The following is an 18010-nucleotide window of genomic DNA, read 5'->3' as shown; positions in this document are numbered from 1 at the left end:
GTACAGCACAGCTCCAGGGTGAAGAAGACTAAACCTGCTCCCGAAGTATTTCACCCCTAATGGCTGCCTAATCCCTGCCTTATTCACGATTCCAGAGATTACCGGATGGACTCAGCGAAATAGACAGCAAGCTAACTCGAGGTTACGGGATCTGCTAGAAAAAAATCACCCGCAGGGCTTCTTCCCGTGCGAACCCGGCGTGTTTACCCCTTGCACCTCGACCTACTGAAGTATCGAACACCTTACCTACTTTACTCTCCATTAATCGTCTTCCTGACCTGCAACAAGTCGGTGTACCCATCGGTTCTAATGCTTCAGGGGGAGTTAGCAATCAACTGCCCGGTTTAACTCCGCTTGCGCCAGACCAACAACAACAGAGTACTTCAAGAAGTAGAGGCGAAAGTTTCACTGCCCCAGGAATACCTCTTACATTTATGTATAGAGATAATCAGCTACCTGTTCCAGGAGCAATAGAGTCGCAAATGAGTGTCACTCCGGCTGTCCGTCTCCCACCGTTGAGGACACCAGTCCATCAGAATTACCCAGCCTGCGACATGATGAATTCTGGGCACTTACTGCCAAGTAAACCATGGTAAAAAGCATTTCCCTGATAAGGACAGATCTGGTCAGTAAGTCGCCAACAGCCTAGAGCTATCCCAGCTGTGAATGAGCAAGGCTAATAATATCTCCACTACTAGGCCACTTCTAGGATGGAAAATATTACCACATAATCTGGTATACCGGTGAAGTGTTCTCACACAGCTTGCTTTTAGAGAGTCACAGCGAACTTGCACAACTCCTTTTTCCCGACATCTATATTAGATGGCACCTCAAGCACAAGAAGCCAACAATTCGGCACTGTGTGGATATCTCTAAAGTTCCCCGGGCGCAATCGACGGACCCAGGAGAAGACGAACTTGCACACTTATAATGTAATAAACCCAAGCTTAACTCAAACGCGAGCACATTTCTGGGAGTGACACATGTTGGATCTGACTGTGTTCTGTTGTACGACCTAATTTGAACCATGCCAGAGGGATCAAAGGACAGCGAAGGCCACCGAGATAACGAGGTACGACCTTGCCGATCAATGGCAATACATGCCAAGATTCGCTTACAGGTCAAGCTTCGCAATTTCCAATAAATCTATGTTTTACATATGGCTATTCGCTTGGTGTTTCTTGACTCCTCTATTGTTTCTTCTGAAGCGAGCGGTTAGGGCTTGGCGACCTTGTGATAAGGCGAACGTGAATGAAGCATCGTGAGGGTATTTTCTCATCCAGACAATTGATAAATTAATCATAAGATGTTTGTTTTCATTGGCTCAAGCAGTATTTCTTTATCAGACATGACAGGATATGTCCGAGATTTTGCCATCCAGAGAAAGCAGTGGCGCACCAAACAAACCCCGATTGGGCGATCAAATCGCTCTTAGGCTGTCATATTAATGTCGCTCTCAACGCTAAGCCTCTTCTTCGTAGGCCATCAGCTCCCCACCTGCTCGAGGCATTTTACCAGCGTCTTTGGGCCAGTCATTAACCTCATTAATCACGCACTTCCGCTATCCCAACACGAGGCCATGCGCTCACCATGTCATCTCCACATGGCTGCACAGACGTGCATATTTAAAGCAACATGTAACTGGTGACTGAGAAAGTCTTTCTGGTCAGAATGCACTTCAGCTGGTATTGCCTTCCCTTGCTTTCTGTCTTTCACGGTGGACTATACACGACCTAACTATTAGAATCCACATATGGAGGAGAAAGCCCCCAATGCAGAGGCGACGCATTTGCGCTGGCAGACTGTCGACGAGGAGTCCGGTGACACCGAAAGACCTCGACTGAACAGACTGAATCGCTCTGCCTCTTACAGCTCGCAAAGCTCTGGTCGCAATCTCAAAGCGAGGACTACTGTTGATCCCTCGCTTTCCCTGCCAATCCATTACCGAACAGTGTACGTATATAACTTTCCAAATCTCTACATGACTCTCTTCACAATGGCTAAACAAAACGGAAAGTTCCTTTGAGATTGACGAGGCAGAAGCTCTTCACCGTACGAAAGCTGCCCAGGTAAAGAGCGAAATCGCAACAGGTAAGTTTGATACTCGCATACACACCTGTGAACGTCGTCTCAGATCTAACGCCATGTTTTTTTAAGATCTCTCAAACCTTGACTGGCACACGATCACCGTCGAAGAGCTACAGAAACGTTGGCAGGTTGATGCATCGCAAGGCTTGTCATCCGAGCAAGTTCAAAGACGCCTGCGTCAATATGGCAAGAACTCCCTCGCTGCCCTACCTCATCGATGGTTCTGGCAGATATTTGGATACTTTTTCAAAGGTTTTGGAGCCATCCTTCTTGTCGGATGTGTTCTCGTCTTCGTGTCGTGGAAGCCCCTCGGCCAACCACCGTCACAAGCAAACTTGGCTCTAGCTATCGTCCTGCTTGCTGTGTTTTTTATCCAGGCTGGGTTCAATGCTTGGCAAGATTGGTCCTCTTCCCGGGTTATGGCATCTATCACCGCCATGTTGCCGGAAAGTTGCTTGGTTCAGAGAGACGGTTCCCAGGTCACCGTTGATGGACCAGACATCGTTCCGGGCGATGTTGTCTACCTCAAAGCCGGAAACAAGCTACCCGCCGATGTGCGGCTTATTGAAGTCTCAAACGACGCAAGCTTCGATCGGTCCATTCTCACTGGTAAGATCAATTGGGTGATTTTCAACTGAACCGTGGCGCTAACGATTCATAGGCGAGTCGCTACCGATTCACGGCACTGTGGATTCGACCGATGATAACTACCTTGAGACACATTGCATCGGTCTCCAGGGCACACATTGTGTTTCTGGAAATGCGAAGGGAATCGTCGTCGCCACCGCTGATTCGACGGTCTTTGGTGGTATCGCTAAATTAACGAACGAGCCAAAAAAAGGCCTGACAACTCTGGAGAAAGAAGTCCTGCGGTTTGTCCTACTGATTGTGCTTATCATGTTGACTATGATCATTGTCGTAGTCATTGTATGGGCAACTTGGCTCAGAGTCGATCATCCGGACTGGATCAATGTTCCTACTCTGATTGTTGACTGCGTCAGTGTCGCGATTGCGTTTATTCCAGAGGGCCTGCCAATTGCGCTGACTGCTAGCTTGACTATCACTGCTAATCTCATGCGAAAGAATAAGATCCTTTGCAAGTCGCTAAAAACAGTGGAAACCCTAGGTGCTGTGTCCGTTATTTGCTCCGACAAAACTGGCACTTTGACAAGGGTGGGTACTTTTTTACTTGATCATCAGACATTCAGCTAACACTCACCTGAACAGAACAAAATGTTCGTCACTGATTGTGCGATATCCAGCTCAACCCTGAGCCCGGAGTCGGCAAGAGACCGGATGGTGATGGACGGAAAGGCATCTGGCGTCCACCAACTCCGTGCTGTGGCCGCTTTGTGCAATGCGGCCGAGTTTGATGCTTCCTCCTCCACCCTGCCTCTTGTTGAGAGACATATATATGGAGATGCCACAGACCAGGCTATCCTCAGGTTCTCTGAGAGCTTAGGTCCCGTTTCGGAGCTACGTCAGGCGTGGAAGATGACCTACGAACTGCCATTCAATAGCAAAAACAAATTCATGGTCCGCACGTTTAATGCGGCACAACCCAACGGATATGGATTGGCACTCTCGGCAGCTGAAGCAGTGCAGTTTAGACAAAGTGACGGTCTCTTAACAATCAAGGGTGCCCCAGACATCTTGATTGAGCGGTGCACGCATACTATTGGCCTGGATGGTAATGTGGAGGCGCTTGACGACAATATGCGAAGGAAAATGCTCGAGGTGAAAGACCGCTGGTCCAGCGAAGGCCGACGTGTCATTCTACTTGCTCGCAAAATTCTTCCAGCAGCAGAAATCCTTGTACATCCGTCTTCTCGTGAATTTGAGTCTGAAATGATGACCCAAGCAAAGACTGGCTTAGTTCTTGTCGGTCTAGTTGGCATCGTTGATCCGCCTAGGGAAGAGATCCCCGACGTTATCAAGACGCTGAGACGGGCTGGGATTAGGATCTTTATGGTTTGTTTATAGTCAATTCAGAAGAATTCAACACTGTCGCTAACTACATTTCACTAGGTAACCGGCGATTTTGGGCTGACTGCTTTGGCTATCGCACGGCAATGCGGCATTGTGACAACTGAAAGCACAGTTGACACTGTAGCCTCCCTACATAGGTCTACCCATATAGCTGAGAAGATTCCTCCATCGACACCTTCGCCCGCGATCGTCGTAAGTGGACCTGAGCTTATGTCCTTGGATGACTGTCAGTGGGACCAGCTCTGTCGATACCAGGAAATTGTTTTCGCAAGAACTACACCAGAACAGAAGCTTCGCATTGTCAGGGAGTTCCGTGCACGGGACGAGATTGTCGGTATGACTGGGGATGGAGTCAATGACGCTCCATCTCTCAAGGCTGCCGACATTGGAATTGCTCTAGGTAGTGGCTCTGACATTGCCATAGAAGCTTCTGACATGGTCCTTCTGGACAGCTTTTCGGCAGTTGTGGAAGCCGTGCAGTATGGTCGGGTTGTTTTTGATAACCTAAAAAAGACCATTGTTTACTTGCTGCCTGCTGGTTCCTTTTCCGAATTCTGGCCTGTCTTCACTAATGTTATGTTTGGCCTTCCTCAAGTTCTCTCGTCATTCCTCATGATCATCATCTGGTAAGTACACACTTTTACCCATATTCGTCAAGGACTACCCAATCTCACGGTAAATAGCTGCTTCACCGACTGCGCCGCCGCTACCGTTCTAGCCTACGAAGCCCCGGAAGCCGACGTTCTTCTGCGTCCACCACGCAAGCCCAAGCGCGACCGTCTCGTGAACTGGAAGTTAGTATTCCACGCTTATGGTATTCTCGGTATGCTGGAAAGTGTGGCCTCCTTCGCCATGGCATATTGGTACCTCGAACGCAGCGGGATCCCATTTTCAGCGTTATGGTTCAAATTCGGAGCCGTTCCCTCGAACGTAGACCCGGACTACTACCAGGCCCGTCTAAACGAGGCCAGTTCGATCTACTTCATCAACTTGGTCGTCATGTAAGTCCCATTCCTCTGCCATCGCTACTTATTATAGCTATGAAGCCTTACCTAACACCATCTAGGCAATGGTTCAACCTGATGGCTGTTCGAACCCGCCGCCTATCCATCTTCCAGCATCCTCCGGCCTTCAACAAGGATACGCAAAATCTCCTTCTTTTCCCGGCGATTGCTTTCGCTCTCTGCATGGCCATCTTCTGGTTATATGTTCCTCCTTTCCAGGAGGTATTGGATACAAGTAGCGTGCCAGCAGAGCATTATTTCTTACCTGCTGCTTTTGGCTTGGGTATTCTTTGTCTGGATGAGTTGCGTAAAGCGGCGGTCCGGAGGTGGCCGAAAGGAATTTTGGCTAGATGTGCTTGGTAGTCTCTTGTATTTTGTTACTTTGATGTCTAGGGAATTGTATGTGTTATTTTATTTTAATTTTCCGGGGCCTTGGTGATAATATAACTTCAACCTCACTACTGCCGAGACCTAGATGAATGAATTACATTGAAGCACACTAATTAATATTATCAACCAAGCCATGCAAGCCACAATGATTGCAGGCAGGCATATATAACTTATATATAAAATTCCAAAAACATACAACAGGAGGGATTCGCTGGTGGTCACCCACCCAACTACTAACCTCCCGGCGTGTGGCTTAAGTACGGCTGAGCGGACGGGAAGCCCTGTTCTCCACACCCTATGGTCGTATGTACTAGGCTGATAAAGTCAGTAGCATATATAGAAAGAAAATTATTTAATTAGCGGCGAACTATGTACTCACTATGCCATGCCTTTGTACATACGTGAAAGAAACCTGCGTTAAGCTTGTTAAGCTTGCTTACGTTAACTTTCGGTATCTTCCGCCCTAGCGCTTCCGCTTCTCGCCAGCATTGGGCCAAAATCGAGGTGTGGTACGCAATACTAGGGTATCGGTTCACTGCCTCGGAAATATATATATATTCAGTATGTAGTTTTAAGAAACTCGTATACACCGTAATGTGACTTTCGTAAGAAGGTACAAAATAGCGTAACACTGGTTCCCAAAGTCATGTAGATACATTCATGAATACCTATGAGAAACCAAAACCAAGTCCAGTCTCTGAGAGATTTTCTGACTTAGTTGCAGCTAACAGCCCATCAATAATTCCAGAGCGTAGACATGGTGACAGAATGAAGGCGGTGAAACTGATCAATCAGAGTCCCATAATGTGTTGGGATGCCTACTATGGAGCTAGATCGGGATTAGTGTTTGCACGCCTGACCGCCTACCACGCTGGGGACGCGTGTTGTTTCCTCCGGTGATTCGCAGGAATAAAAGTCCGCCTGGTTTCAATTCATCGAAAACCATAGAGAATGGATCCCCTTGTTTCATCTCATCAAGCAACGGGGGAGGGGATAATCCTCTCACCAGGAACGCATTCACTGTCGGAGAGCTCTTACGCAGCGCATCCACGTTTCCTTGAATTACAGGAGGAGCTCCGAAGTGCTCTTTTCACAGCCGTTGCTGATTCCACCCCAAAACAATCATACCTCGTCGAGGCGCCAACCGAGCCGGGCCTTTCTGAGCTCCGGCATGACGTAGATCTTTTTGCGAGGTCTCCCGTACCCAAGGCTCGATTGATCAGCTATCTGAAGAATTGGATCACAGAATGTGCGCCCTATCTCGACAAATTCGATGAAGCCCGCCACTTTGGGGTCCACATTCCGATTTTAGCGCGAGAATCCCCCGGATTATTCTACGCCATCCTTGCCTTTTCTGCCCGGCAGACGGAAAGGAAGGCGGGTCTCCGCAACTGCCATGACAGTCTAGAGCTCTATCAGGAGTCAATCCGTTGGGTATCTCCCGGCTTGCAAGCAAAGGATCCAAATGTGCTGGTGACCGCCTGTGTTTTAGCGGTCATGGAGTTAATGTCCGTCAGTCCGCAAGATTGGAGACGTCACGTGGATGGCTGTGCGGCTTTGTTTGACTGCTTCAATGTCAACGGTTTCTCTGGAGGCCATTTACAAGCTGTCTTCTGGTGCTATGTTCGAATGGAGCTGTGTGGAGTCATTGTTTCCAACGGTGCAGAGAGGACGGTTCTTCCTCTTGACAAGTGGGTTCCTGCTGGATCTATGGGCGGGGCTTCAGAAAGTATTGAGGACAACGAAAAACGTGTTCGGGAGCTATTTTTGGATCAGAGCCGTCTGACTCCAGATATGCACGCAAACTGGGCCGTATATCTGTGCGCCAAAGCATGCGATTTAGTGTGCAGGCGTACAAGGCACCTGGAACTAGGAGAATTCGACACTACTGACCCACGACCGTTCCAGGAGCAATGGAAGCGACTGTGGGACGAACTGCAATTTTGGCTGGAACAACGGCCGTCAGCGATTCTCCCCGCCAAGTCTACCAGTATGCAAGGGGATCGAATGTTTCCGGAGATTTTCTATGCTCACCAGGCGGCTATATCCAGCAATCAGTTGTATCACACATCCTGTATCCTGCTGCTGGAGATCAAACCCCCCGCGATACTGCTCCCCTCTTCAAGTCACTTGACGTCCTCTGTTTGGCACGCAAGGAGGGTATGCGGCATTTCGCTGACCAATCCACATCCGGGTAACCTCATTAATGCAATTCAGCCCTTATATATCGCTGGAAAGCTTTTGACTCATCGGCGCGAACACATAGCTGTGGCCAAGCTCTTCAGAACCATCGAGCAAACAACAGGATGGGGGGCGCTATGGCGACTTAGAGATCTTGAAGCAGTCTGGGGCTATGAGACGAACGAGATTCTATCAGTTATCTGATTACGCAGGTACTGCCTTTGCCACAACCAGAAGACTTGACGATTTCCACATGCGACGGGGCTTCTGCTGCCTGGCAAACAACCAACGCTATTTTGGTCCCCAGAACGCATCTGAATGCGTCACGCCTTGTATAGCAGGTATTGAACGGCTGTAGCCACGAAACAGGCGATTGACACCCACCTGGTATGTAGTGCATCGTTCTGGCTCCAAAACCTGTTTGCTCTGCTGTCTGAAAGACGTCAAGCAGCACTATCGCATGGAGTTATCAAGATAGCCTCGGTCCTACGTGGGCGATGCTAGCGATCCAATATTCATTATGATCAAGTCATCATCATTCAACGTCTATAAACGTTTACTACAGCATTATACATATATATTCAGTATTGTGGCACATCGGAATCCCGCTTTACACCTGCTCGAGATGTGACCCATAACTATCTTTCTCGACGGGTACCGGACCTTTGGATAACCGTTCGATGCATGCGGTCAAGCCCACCTCTCTCTGTGCCTCACGCAGCATTTCGGCGTCCTGCTCTCCGGTATTGCTCTTGAAAACCCGATCCATCTCCTCGAGCGACGCATTCTTGGTCTCTGGGAGGAAGAACCACACCCAGACTATGCCGACACCCAGGAACACGGCAAAGAAAATATATGTACCCCATGCCCATGCTTCCAGCATTGGTGGTACAAAGAAGGCGATGGCAAAGTTGTTGATCCAGTTGCTAAACGCTCCGATCGAGGCACCCTTAGCACGAATAGAGAGAGGGAATATCTCCGATACCAAGGTCCATGAACAGGGACCCCAGGTGGCACCAAAGCCGGCAATATAGAGCCAGATAAGTGCTGTCGCCTTAGTTAGCCTAATCTAGATCTATGAAAAACTAGTGAAAATGGGGCAGAATGATGACACTTACCGACAGCACTCCAGCCAGCGGCCTCGTGAGAAGGCCAATCGTGCCGGAATTTGGCCACGATCACTCCGACAATTACCATGCTGAGTAACATCACCAGCGAGCCGACTAAGAGCATCGGCTTTCGACCGACTTTGTCGATGACCAACTATTTGTAATTAGTGCGATGTGCGATTGTAGACGGACTTGGAATTTCATTTACACACCATGCCCGGCATCGTGCTGATGAGGAAGACCACGCCAGTCACTCCAGTCGCCAAGAGAGCCACAGTACCACTTGTAAGTCCAAGACTGGTGAAAACATTAGACGCGTAGTAGATAACTGTACGTCTCGTTAGCAAATTTTCAAGCGGACTTGGAGAGAAAGAAGACCTACTGGCATCGACACCACTCCATTGCTGGAAAAACATAACCAGCCATGCAGTGCAGACCCTTTTGAAGTTGCCCATGGTCCGGAAGCAGTTCGCATATTGTGCGATTTGGCTCATGAAGACATTCTTGTTTTCTCTTTCAGCCAGCCAGGGTGTCGCTTTGGCAAAGGCCCTCTTTTCAAAAAGGGCTTCTGCCTTCATCTCCAGAAACTCCATCTGAACCAGCTCATGGTCCTGTGGCAGCTTCCGTATCCAGGCAAGCGTGGTGAGGGCCTCCTCATCCCGGTCCTGCTTGACCAGCCACCTGGGAGAGAAAGGCATGAACCAGATGCCGCAGGCTAGGAAAACGGCCGGGATACCTTGGACGATGGAGGGCAGGCGCCATGCCATGTCCGACTGCGTCTCGCCCGTACCCCCAATGTAGTTACTTCCGTAACCCACCCAGAAGGAAATCATGATTCCAAGAATGGTGGCAAACTGATAGAAAGATACCAAAAGACCACGCATCTCGGGCGCTGCCAACTCGGCATTGTACAAGGGCCCGACACCGCTAAACAAACCAACGCCTAAGCCCGTGAAAAATCGTCCGGCGTACAAGAGTGACGGGTTGCCCTCCGTGGCACCAACGTAAAGATAACTCCCTAGGATAACCCAGCAGCATGCGACAAACATAGTGTACTTTCGCGAATAGAGTTCGCCCAAGACACCTGCAGACAAGGACCCTACAACTCCGCCCAACTGCAGAATTGAAGTCAACCATCCCGTGGCTGTGGAGGAGTTCACCACGGAGGGGAAGTTCTCCATGAAGCGGGTCATCACCAGCGACTGTCCCAGTACGCCTTGCTGGTAGCCATACTCAAAACCACCAAAGCTAAATGGTTGTCAGTTATGTGGGCACACTAACATTATTGTTACAGGCAACATACGAGGCGAAGAATGCTATAAAAAGCACTTTGGGGTTATTCATCAGGGATCGCCACATCGATGTTTTGGCAACCTGGACATGCTGGAAGTCATTGGCCTCCCGATCGGAGGACGTGTCGACGGTCATTGTGACAAGGGGTTTTCATGTAGCGAAGGAAGATGAGTCCGGGGACATTCCGGGGAAGGGACCGTGTGGGATCTGGGGAAATATATACACGTCCCTATCGGGCCTATCCACTCTTGGAGTGACCCATAATGGCCGAAAACCCTTCCTCTCCAGGTGACATGGTTAACGAAATTTCTACTTTTCTATTTTTCGATTTAACTTTGTATGGAGACCGCAGAGTTTGGGGCTTATTTTTTGCCGCCACCTTGGCAATGGCATGTTGCCCAATGCACGTCGTTAACCCAAAACGAGGGGTCTGGAGCCTCTGTTTACCGAATTGGGACCATCGAACGATGAGTTCCTAGTTTCACGTGGTGCATTAGGGCTAAAGTTAGGTAATGATTTCCCCCCTCGTGAGTCAAGCCTCTAGAATTGGGATGAGGGACAAGCTCAGTGGTGCTAAAATCCTAGTGCGGGAGACTTTTGCTTGGCACGGCTTTTTACTCTGTTTGAAGCGTTACTAATCTATCCTCAGAGCACTCAACTCTTAGGATGGTATGGTCTATTTGGGCGATATATGGCCTGCTAAGGTTGCAGCATGGCTATATATCAGCAATGTGATATTACACTCTTATTTGCCCTTTCTGACAAATGTTGACTACATCGGGGTATTTAAAATCCACTCAAACGCGGCGCCAAGAAAGGACTCTGGACGCTTCTCCAGTTTTCGTGCCGGCTCCGGACCCACTTCGGATAATTATTCATTTTCGGGGTGCGGAGGCTCGACGTCCTCTTTTCGGCGGTCTTTCTCCATAATCTTGCAGACAACAAACAACACCGTCAACACGCTATGCCCTCCAGCAAACCAACTCCGGTTAAACAAAAACGTGTCCGTACCGGTTGTTGGACGTGTCGACGGCGGAGAAGGAAGTGTATAGCTTTCCGCACATGTTTCATGTTCCGCTGGCTGACCCCAGGATATTTCAGGTGATGAACGAAAACCTCGCTGTGAAAATTGCGAGGCAAAGGGTTTCTCGTGTCGGTATGGCGCCGATCTTACCTTTGTGCCAGTGCCGAATCCAACGACGCAGTCCACAAATGGGCCAGCTACTAGGGCTGCGAATTATAATGCGATCCAGGTAGAATGGTTCTATACGTTCTTTTGACATTAAATTTGCTAATTGGCTAGTAGTTTATTGATGACCGCCCGGCGACGTCAGACATAACATTGAACTGTGGGCCTTTTGCCAATGGCCAGGGGACTAGCACCAGTACAATTCCGGGCGCGAGTGCTACCCAAAGCTCTATAGTCGAACAAGACGTTGAACTGGCCACTGCCGATCATGCCGACGCTGAAGAATTCAACCGGCCTGCATATCTTTCAGGGGTTGACGCCGATATATCCCGGGCATCCACTTTTTCGGATTCTAGTACTGCCTCACAGCTCCCAGATAACTCGCGGACCGTTGCCAAGAGTCGGAGTCTGGCGTATTTTTCGGGCCATCGCTGCTCTAGCTCCCGTCTCCCCATCACCAGCAACCCGACTTATCCCATTCCGGCCAGTGGAGCTGATGAGATTGGTCTGCTGCGTTACTTTCGCTACCATCTGGCCCCGTGGATCGATGTTGGGGACCCGGAATGCGGCTTTGAGATCCACGCATTGCTCCTAGCCAAGACCTCGCGACCACTGTTGGCTGCCATCATGGCGCTTGCTTTGACTCATTCTTCACTCCAACAAAACAGCAATGCCATCGGGGTGAATGTTACACTTCAGCAAGAGGCTGAACGTGGTCTTGCCCACGCGGACGATCCTATCAAGTCAATGGGGCAAGCCCTCTTGATGTTGCACGACTTCTTGTTCTCCCATCCGCGACAATGGCGGGATTTTCTACGAGCTCGCACTCGTGGATTGAGTACTCTTGATTTTGCAAGGACCCCACAAGGCGTGCTAAACCAGCCCTGGTGGCTGCTCCACTCGCGAATTGGTACGCTATCCCACTTTCATCCACCCTCTTAGCAAACTGACAAGGTTGACATCTGTACTCAAGATCTTGCTGCCGGCATCATTAGTGCAAAAGCGCCATTGATGTCATACCGCTCACAGTTATTACTTGATGGCCCATTTCCACTAGTGCCACAACAACGACCAGCAAAATGGGTCTTCCTGCGTGTGTTGTTTCTTCTAGCGGATACTTTGTCCCTCCTTTTCAGCCCATCTGACACGCTATCCTCAAGTTCGGAACGTGGAGGGCAGCTAGCCGTGCACACCTTACTTCAAACAGACTTCACGTCACGGTGGACGTCTATATGGACCAGTTGTCACGAATGGTACCACACCCGCCACGTGGAGATGCGGCCGATTTTAGACATTAGCGGTGTGGAGGCCGACGAGATTAATTCTGGGAACTGCTCATCTTTTCCCATTCTTATCTACACGTCGGCTCTTGCACTTTTGGCCAACACTATCTACCATATATCTTCATTCCTCTTACTTATTCACAAGCCAAGGCTACTGAAGACATTACCGGGTCCGAAACGTTTCATCTCCCGCATCTGGCACGCTCAAGCCATTGCAGGAATCGCTACGAGCAATGAGTTCAAGGAGCAGTGGGACCCGATCCTGATCGCTAGCCTTCTCACCGTCGCGCCAGAGATGACCCACAAATCGCAGCAATCAATCCTGCTCAATCTACTGGGTAGTATTACTACGGTAACTGGAATTAAACTAGATTCTGAGATTGATGATCTGCGATGCGGCTGGAACATTTCACAGTACGACGAAGAAGCGGTAGATTGATCGGTACATTATTCATTATCATCTGTCTTGATTGCATTTCGCGGGTACTGCTTGGCCTCATTGGCGATCTGTGATCTCATATGCAAATGGGATACTTTCAATGGCGCCCTTTCTCTGCACACACATGGCGGCTGCCTGATTCGCCTGCTGTACCGCAGGCTCGATCAAAGCGTCAAAGTCCTCGAGAGGCTGTCCCGTGGCAGCGTACCTCGCAAATTCAGCCGAAAAGTAGCCCACAAAGGTATCTCCAGCGGCGGTGGTGTCCACCACATTCTTAACACGCACGCCGCGAACAGAGCCGTTCCGACCGGTGGCCGTTGAGAAGAACACCCCCTTCGCACCGAGCGTGATCAAAACAATGGGAATCTTAGCCACCTGGTGGAACAGTGGAGCCAACAGCTCCGGTTGCAGATCGGCTTCGGTTTGAGATCCCACCGGGAAATCAGGAATTGATTCCGCCATCTGGATAGTCTCCGTTTCATTCATGATCAAGACAGCTGTGCCGGACAATGCAGCCAGGGGAATACCATCCGGATACACGGGTGCAATATTCAAGACGACATTCGTCGGATTCTCGCTCTTATTATAATGCTGCATCAGACCAATCACAGTTGACCTCGGAATTTCTCCCTGCAGAACCACGACCTGCGGGGGAGCAGGACACTGTGTCTGGACAACGGAAAGGAGCTTATCGACATCATTCATTCCATCATGGTTTGCTCCCGGTACCACGACAATGCGGTTCTCCCCTTGCTCGCCTTCCTCCACGATGATAGTCGCCGAGCCTGTTTGGCAGTCTGATCTTTGCTCGATTCCCGTGGTATCCACCCCTGACTTTTCTAATGCTGGCTGTAATAACGTCGGATAATATGGATCATTCGCACCGACTGCACCAATCATACGCACAGCCACATCTTGCTGGGTTCTGGAGGTAAAAGCTGCTCGTGCGCATGCAACCGCTTGGTTGGCGCCTTTGCCGCCTGCATCGATGGACAGGGAGGAACCTGTTAGCGTTTCGCCAGGCCCGGGACAGCGGCGGGCATATGTGACGAAGTCGATGTTGAGGGACCCGATGACGCAGATCTGTGGTTTTGTGGCCATTTTGAGTATACCGAACTTTTCCTCTCTTCTCCGTGTCTTATTTTTCACTAGAATCTCTCAATATATAACTCTAGTATCGATAGCAATTGATAATCGTAACTCTCAGCATTAAGTTAAAAAAGGTATAAAACCACACAATCAAACAACCTCTTCCAAACCCACCAGATTTTAAATATTCCTTCACCACCGTTACTAAAAAAAATCCACTCTCAAAACCCACCCAAAAACTATATGTCATCAAAATCCCTCTATCAATGTAACCCAGAACCTCTACCTCTGTGGCACTATACCTAATCAAGTCAACGTAGCCTACACAATCGTCACACGGCCCGTGACATGCCAAATTGAGACGCGCCGGCCCGACCGAGCGTAGCCTACGATAGCCCGAATAGGTCTAGCGCACGGGTATCGAGAGAATTTTTCGGCGGCGGGGTACCGCTTTTCGGGTTGGGTTTTCTGCCATGTTACTCCGGGTGTGGGGTAAGGACTGGAGTTCGGGTGTACTAAAATGAAGGTCTCGTGGATGGTAGAGTTTTTTGGGAAAGGGTTTGCTTGATGGTGTTCTGGCGATGGTTACGTCATGTTTCTGTGCTTCTGTTATGATTTGTTTTGTGCCTGGAAGAGAGCGAGTTAAGCTTGGTTGGATATATATCAGTTCTAGGAGGGATTGTCCACTATGTCTTGGTTCAATGTATGCATGGGAGAACAAGAGAATTACTGTCGATACGCTACTGGAATGCCACTGGCAATTATGGAGTGGGCTTCTGATAAGATTTTCAGATGCTAAGTCAACAAATGATACAAAGGGAACTTAGTAAGCAGAATGTTAGGGATCATGTTGGCATCAGGTGTTCAAGGCACGATCTCGATGCCATATAGGATTTTAATCGAGTAAGATCGACAAAGAAGATCTGCTGTACGTATGTGATTGTGTGAGTAGATATATTCAGGGTAAGTATGAGATAATTCAAGATATCGAATGTTTTGGAAGTAATAGTAATATTCATAGTGCTGGTTAGGGCTGAGTGGATCTAAGTGCAAGGCGGGAGCGGATATGCCTTATTCTTTATAGCTTCAGGTATATGCTAGGGCAATCTATATTGTCAGGAAACGTTTATTTCGGAAACATATAGTTGAAAATGTAGACTGATAGCCTTGTATTTATAACGGTATACTTAGACTCCAAAGTGCTAATTTTTTGATATTTCTCTTTCTTTTCCTTCTCATCCATTTTGTAAAGAAAGGCAAAAAAAAAAAAAAAAAAAAAAAAAAAAAAAAAAAAAAAAAAACATACTATAGCCAGGGATTTTTGTGCTTATCTATTCAGAGACGAACCAAATACTCGACAATATGATTTACTACTGAATTGAGAAATGAGACCAAAGGGACCCTAGTCCTCCAAGTACCATAGAATCGTAAGGACTATATTGTATACGTGGCGCGATAAAATATATGAATTTATGTCCATGCCACATATCATGCACCTTAGGACAAGCAGCAGATTAAACACATCTCAAGATCGAACTAATACATTATAAACTAGCAGCCTTACTAGTCCTCCACAGGAAGTTTCGGACTATGAATTGGGGTCGAAAACCGCCCTTGACAGTCTCATCTAACAGCTAGCATAGGCAACCTCCACACCCCATCCATTTGGAGCCTCGACCTTCCCAACAGTGCCTAAATCATTCGTACATTTATCAAGAATTGCCTGTGCACCCGAGGCAAGCGTGGCAAATGATTTGAGAGCTTGTTTCTCATTGGTCTGCGTATCTTGTCAGAGCTCCTCAAGTACGCCATTTAGTGATTGACTTACCCAGTTACACATGTAGATGGCCGAATTATAGGAGCAGCTCACCCGGCCACACTTATTCGGGTCTTCCACAGGTGTGCCACCAACGCCGTTTAGATAATCGATACCACCCTTGATTGCTTTATAATCGGCAGGCAAGCCACCACCGCAAGTGACCTTGCCATCGAAGTCGCGCGATTCGAGAGCCTAGATAGGTACTTTGTTAGGTTACGGCGAAACAGTTATGGGGATAAAAAGGCATTGTACCTGGGTAGAGACAGCACTGAGAGCGATCAAAATAGCGGTCCACTTCATTTTGATGATACCGATGTTTGGCAAAGAATAATAAAAAATAGGTATATGATGACCTAGCGCTTGTAGATTGGGATATGATGTTGTTTTAGTTCGGGTAGTGGGCGGCGAGAGGCCATATTTATCTATGGGGCTCAGGTACAGAGTCCAAGTATGTCTGGCACCAGAATTGTATGAGAGATAGTTCTAAGTTATGTCAAATTTAGAACAAATGCTGCCCCAGGCTGTGCTGTCCTGCCGCATTGCCAAGCAGATCTACATCGTATCGCCGGGCCGAGTGGTGGCCTTATTTCTTCATTCCGGGGTATGTGCTCCCCACCCGCAAAAAACCAATGTCTTCATATTCTCTTCTCTCAGCACCAGATGATGTTGACTCGGTAGGGCAAGTGGCCTGTATGGGCAAGATCGGGTGGGTAATGGAGCACATCCGAGGACGGGTAAGGTCTTCACAACTTCTTCGTGTCGGTTCTTGTTACAGTGGAGACTGGGGTTAAATCATAACATTCTTCGGCGCACAATGGCACAAAATTAGCTTTATAACTTCAATCCGCCCTTGCAGTATTATAGGACTGCGCCCCACGGCAAATAAAATTCTCCGAGGTAGCACCAGGTCCCCCAGTGAGAGATAGCTTGACCCCTTCAACATAGCCTTTCATTGGATCTACCTGCAGCTGATTGAAACTTATTACCTTTTTATCTAAGCCATACTCTGATACCCTTGCCGCTAAACACCCACTGAGAGCTTATTTGGCTTGGCTGATAACGGAGTCTACTATGTCATTCTACATTCAGCTTCAAAGTAGCCCCAACATTAGGCGGCCGACACCGAAGATCATAGTACACCGCACCAATACACATGGGTGGATTTGTTGGTCAACGTCATCCGGGTTCGAGGAGGAACATGGCTAAGCTTATCAGCTGCGAGCAATATACTAGCCGACGGCACTGAATGCTTTCGTAGAGATTCTTTCCGAGGCACAAACCATGGAGTGGTTGTTATTTTAGGATACGCGGATGGATTCTTGTCATTCACACACAGCCAACAGAGTCGAATACCACCGAATTAATATCCATGAAGGAGTGGTCTTCTATGCTATTGAAGCTCACTGGTAGACATGGTCATTCATGATTCATAGAATCAATCAGTGGCTTTGGAAGATAGTCTATGGATCCAATCTCACCTTGCCATTCAGTTTCCGAGACCTGAAGTTTTTTAGTATCAGTGACCGGACAGCCCTTGAAACTCTTCTAGGGCCGTAGGCTCGACATGCTGTTAAACCGCCGTACACACCTAACTGTGAATTCGCATGATAAGAAGGCCCTGCAGGGAGTACGGTGATTGAGGACAGAATGAATCAAAGGGCAGGAGGTTGGTTGATACTATGTCACGGAGCTGCCATTAGTGAATGTAGCTTGCGAAGGAGAGAGGTCTCTGCTTGGAGTAATAGAGACCCATGGAATCCGTTGAGATGGAGTTGATCTTTTTGAATCATCCTAATTCTCAATACCGCTCTACCAAAATATCATTTGGCACTTTGAAGGTCGTGCCTTGGACTTCCTATCCCTAACAATAATTATTTGGGGCTACTCCGTCTCTGTCTTTCTATGAGTCTCTATGTCCAATCCAGAATTTGTGCTAGCAAGGATTACTGCTGGTCTGGTCATCGGGATATTCGGAGGGCTGTTTGACGATCCAACAGAAACTATGATCTTACTTGGTTTGCTTTCGGCGCGGAAGCCCATCTTGGTTGGCCGTGTCTGAAGACACTCTATGGTCATGAAATGAATACACATGGGAGTTATTCCGCACCATCTCAGGGATTCTCAATGGAAGAGTGTA

The 18010-nt window shown here is 48.4% G+C and overlaps 6 protein-coding genes across 6 annotated transcripts; 3 read left to right on the top strand and 3 right to left on the bottom strand.

The window, feature by feature from the left end:
- Positions 1–1027: 1027 nt before the first annotated feature.
- Positions 1028–5444, top strand: AO090038000088 (cation-translocating P-type ATPase; the record flags this gene model as incomplete). Its single annotated transcript, XM_023238445.1, has 8 exons — positions 1028–1120; positions 2037–2091; positions 2158–2697; positions 2750–3261; positions 3316–4059; positions 4117–4703; positions 4761–5078; positions 5144–5444. The coding sequence occupies 8 exons, from the start codon at positions 1028–1030 to the stop codon at positions 5442–5444; spliced, it is 3150 nt and encodes a 1049-aa protein (XP_023092993.1).
- A 978-nt stretch (positions 5445–6422) lies between these two features.
- Positions 6423–7856, top strand: AO090038000089 (putative C6 transcription factor; the record flags this gene model as incomplete). Its single annotated transcript, XM_023238444.1, has 1 exon — positions 6423–7856. One exon carries the CDS (start codon positions 6423–6425, stop codon positions 7854–7856), a length of 1434 nt encoding a protein of 477 aa, XP_023092994.1.
- Positions 7857–8262: 406 nt separating this feature from the next.
- Positions 8263–10189, bottom strand: AO090038000090 (sugar porter family MFS transporter; the record flags this gene model as incomplete). Its single annotated transcript, XM_001825016.3, has 5 exons — positions 8263–8699; positions 8771–8915; positions 8974–9089; positions 9144–10009; positions 10065–10189. The coding sequence occupies 5 exons, from the start codon at positions 10187–10189 to the stop codon at positions 8263–8265; spliced, it is 1689 nt and encodes a 562-aa protein (XP_001825068.1).
- A 2329-nt stretch (positions 10190–12518) lies between these two features.
- AO090038000091 (uncharacterized protein) lies at positions 12519–12965 on the top strand (the record flags this gene model as incomplete). The annotated part of the gene is made up of 1 exon (XM_001825017.3): positions 12519–12965. The coding sequence occupies one exon, from the start codon at positions 12519–12521 to the stop codon at positions 12963–12965; it is 447 nt and encodes a 148-aa protein (XP_001825069.3).
- Positions 12966–13022: 57 nt separating this feature from the next.
- AO090038000092 (ribokinase) lies at positions 13023–14066 on the bottom strand (the record flags this gene model as incomplete). The annotated part of the gene is made up of 1 exon (XM_001825018.3): positions 13023–14066. One exon carries the CDS (start codon positions 14064–14066, stop codon positions 13023–13025), a length of 1044 nt encoding a protein of 347 aa, XP_001825070.1.
- Positions 14067–15551: 1485 nt separating this feature from the next.
- Positions 15552–16173, bottom strand: AO090038000093 (uncharacterized protein; the record flags this gene model as incomplete). Its single annotated transcript, XM_023238442.1, has 4 exons — positions 15552–15590; positions 15687–15746; positions 15883–16065; positions 16126–16173. 4 exons carry the CDS (start codon positions 16171–16173, stop codon positions 15552–15554), a joined length of 330 nt encoding a protein of 109 aa, XP_023092995.1.
- Between the last annotated feature and the right edge of the window lie 1837 nt (positions 16174–18010).

The sequence above is a fragment of the Aspergillus oryzae genome, chromosome 6 (genome assembly GCF_000184455.2).
Source record: "Aspergillus oryzae RIB40 DNA, chromosome 6".
NCBI classification, from domain to species: Eukaryota; Fungi; Ascomycota; class Eurotiomycetes; order Eurotiales; family Aspergillaceae; genus Aspergillus; species Aspergillus oryzae.
Note: the sequence above shows the minus strand (reverse complement) of the source record. Positions and strands in the feature narration are given on the sequence as shown.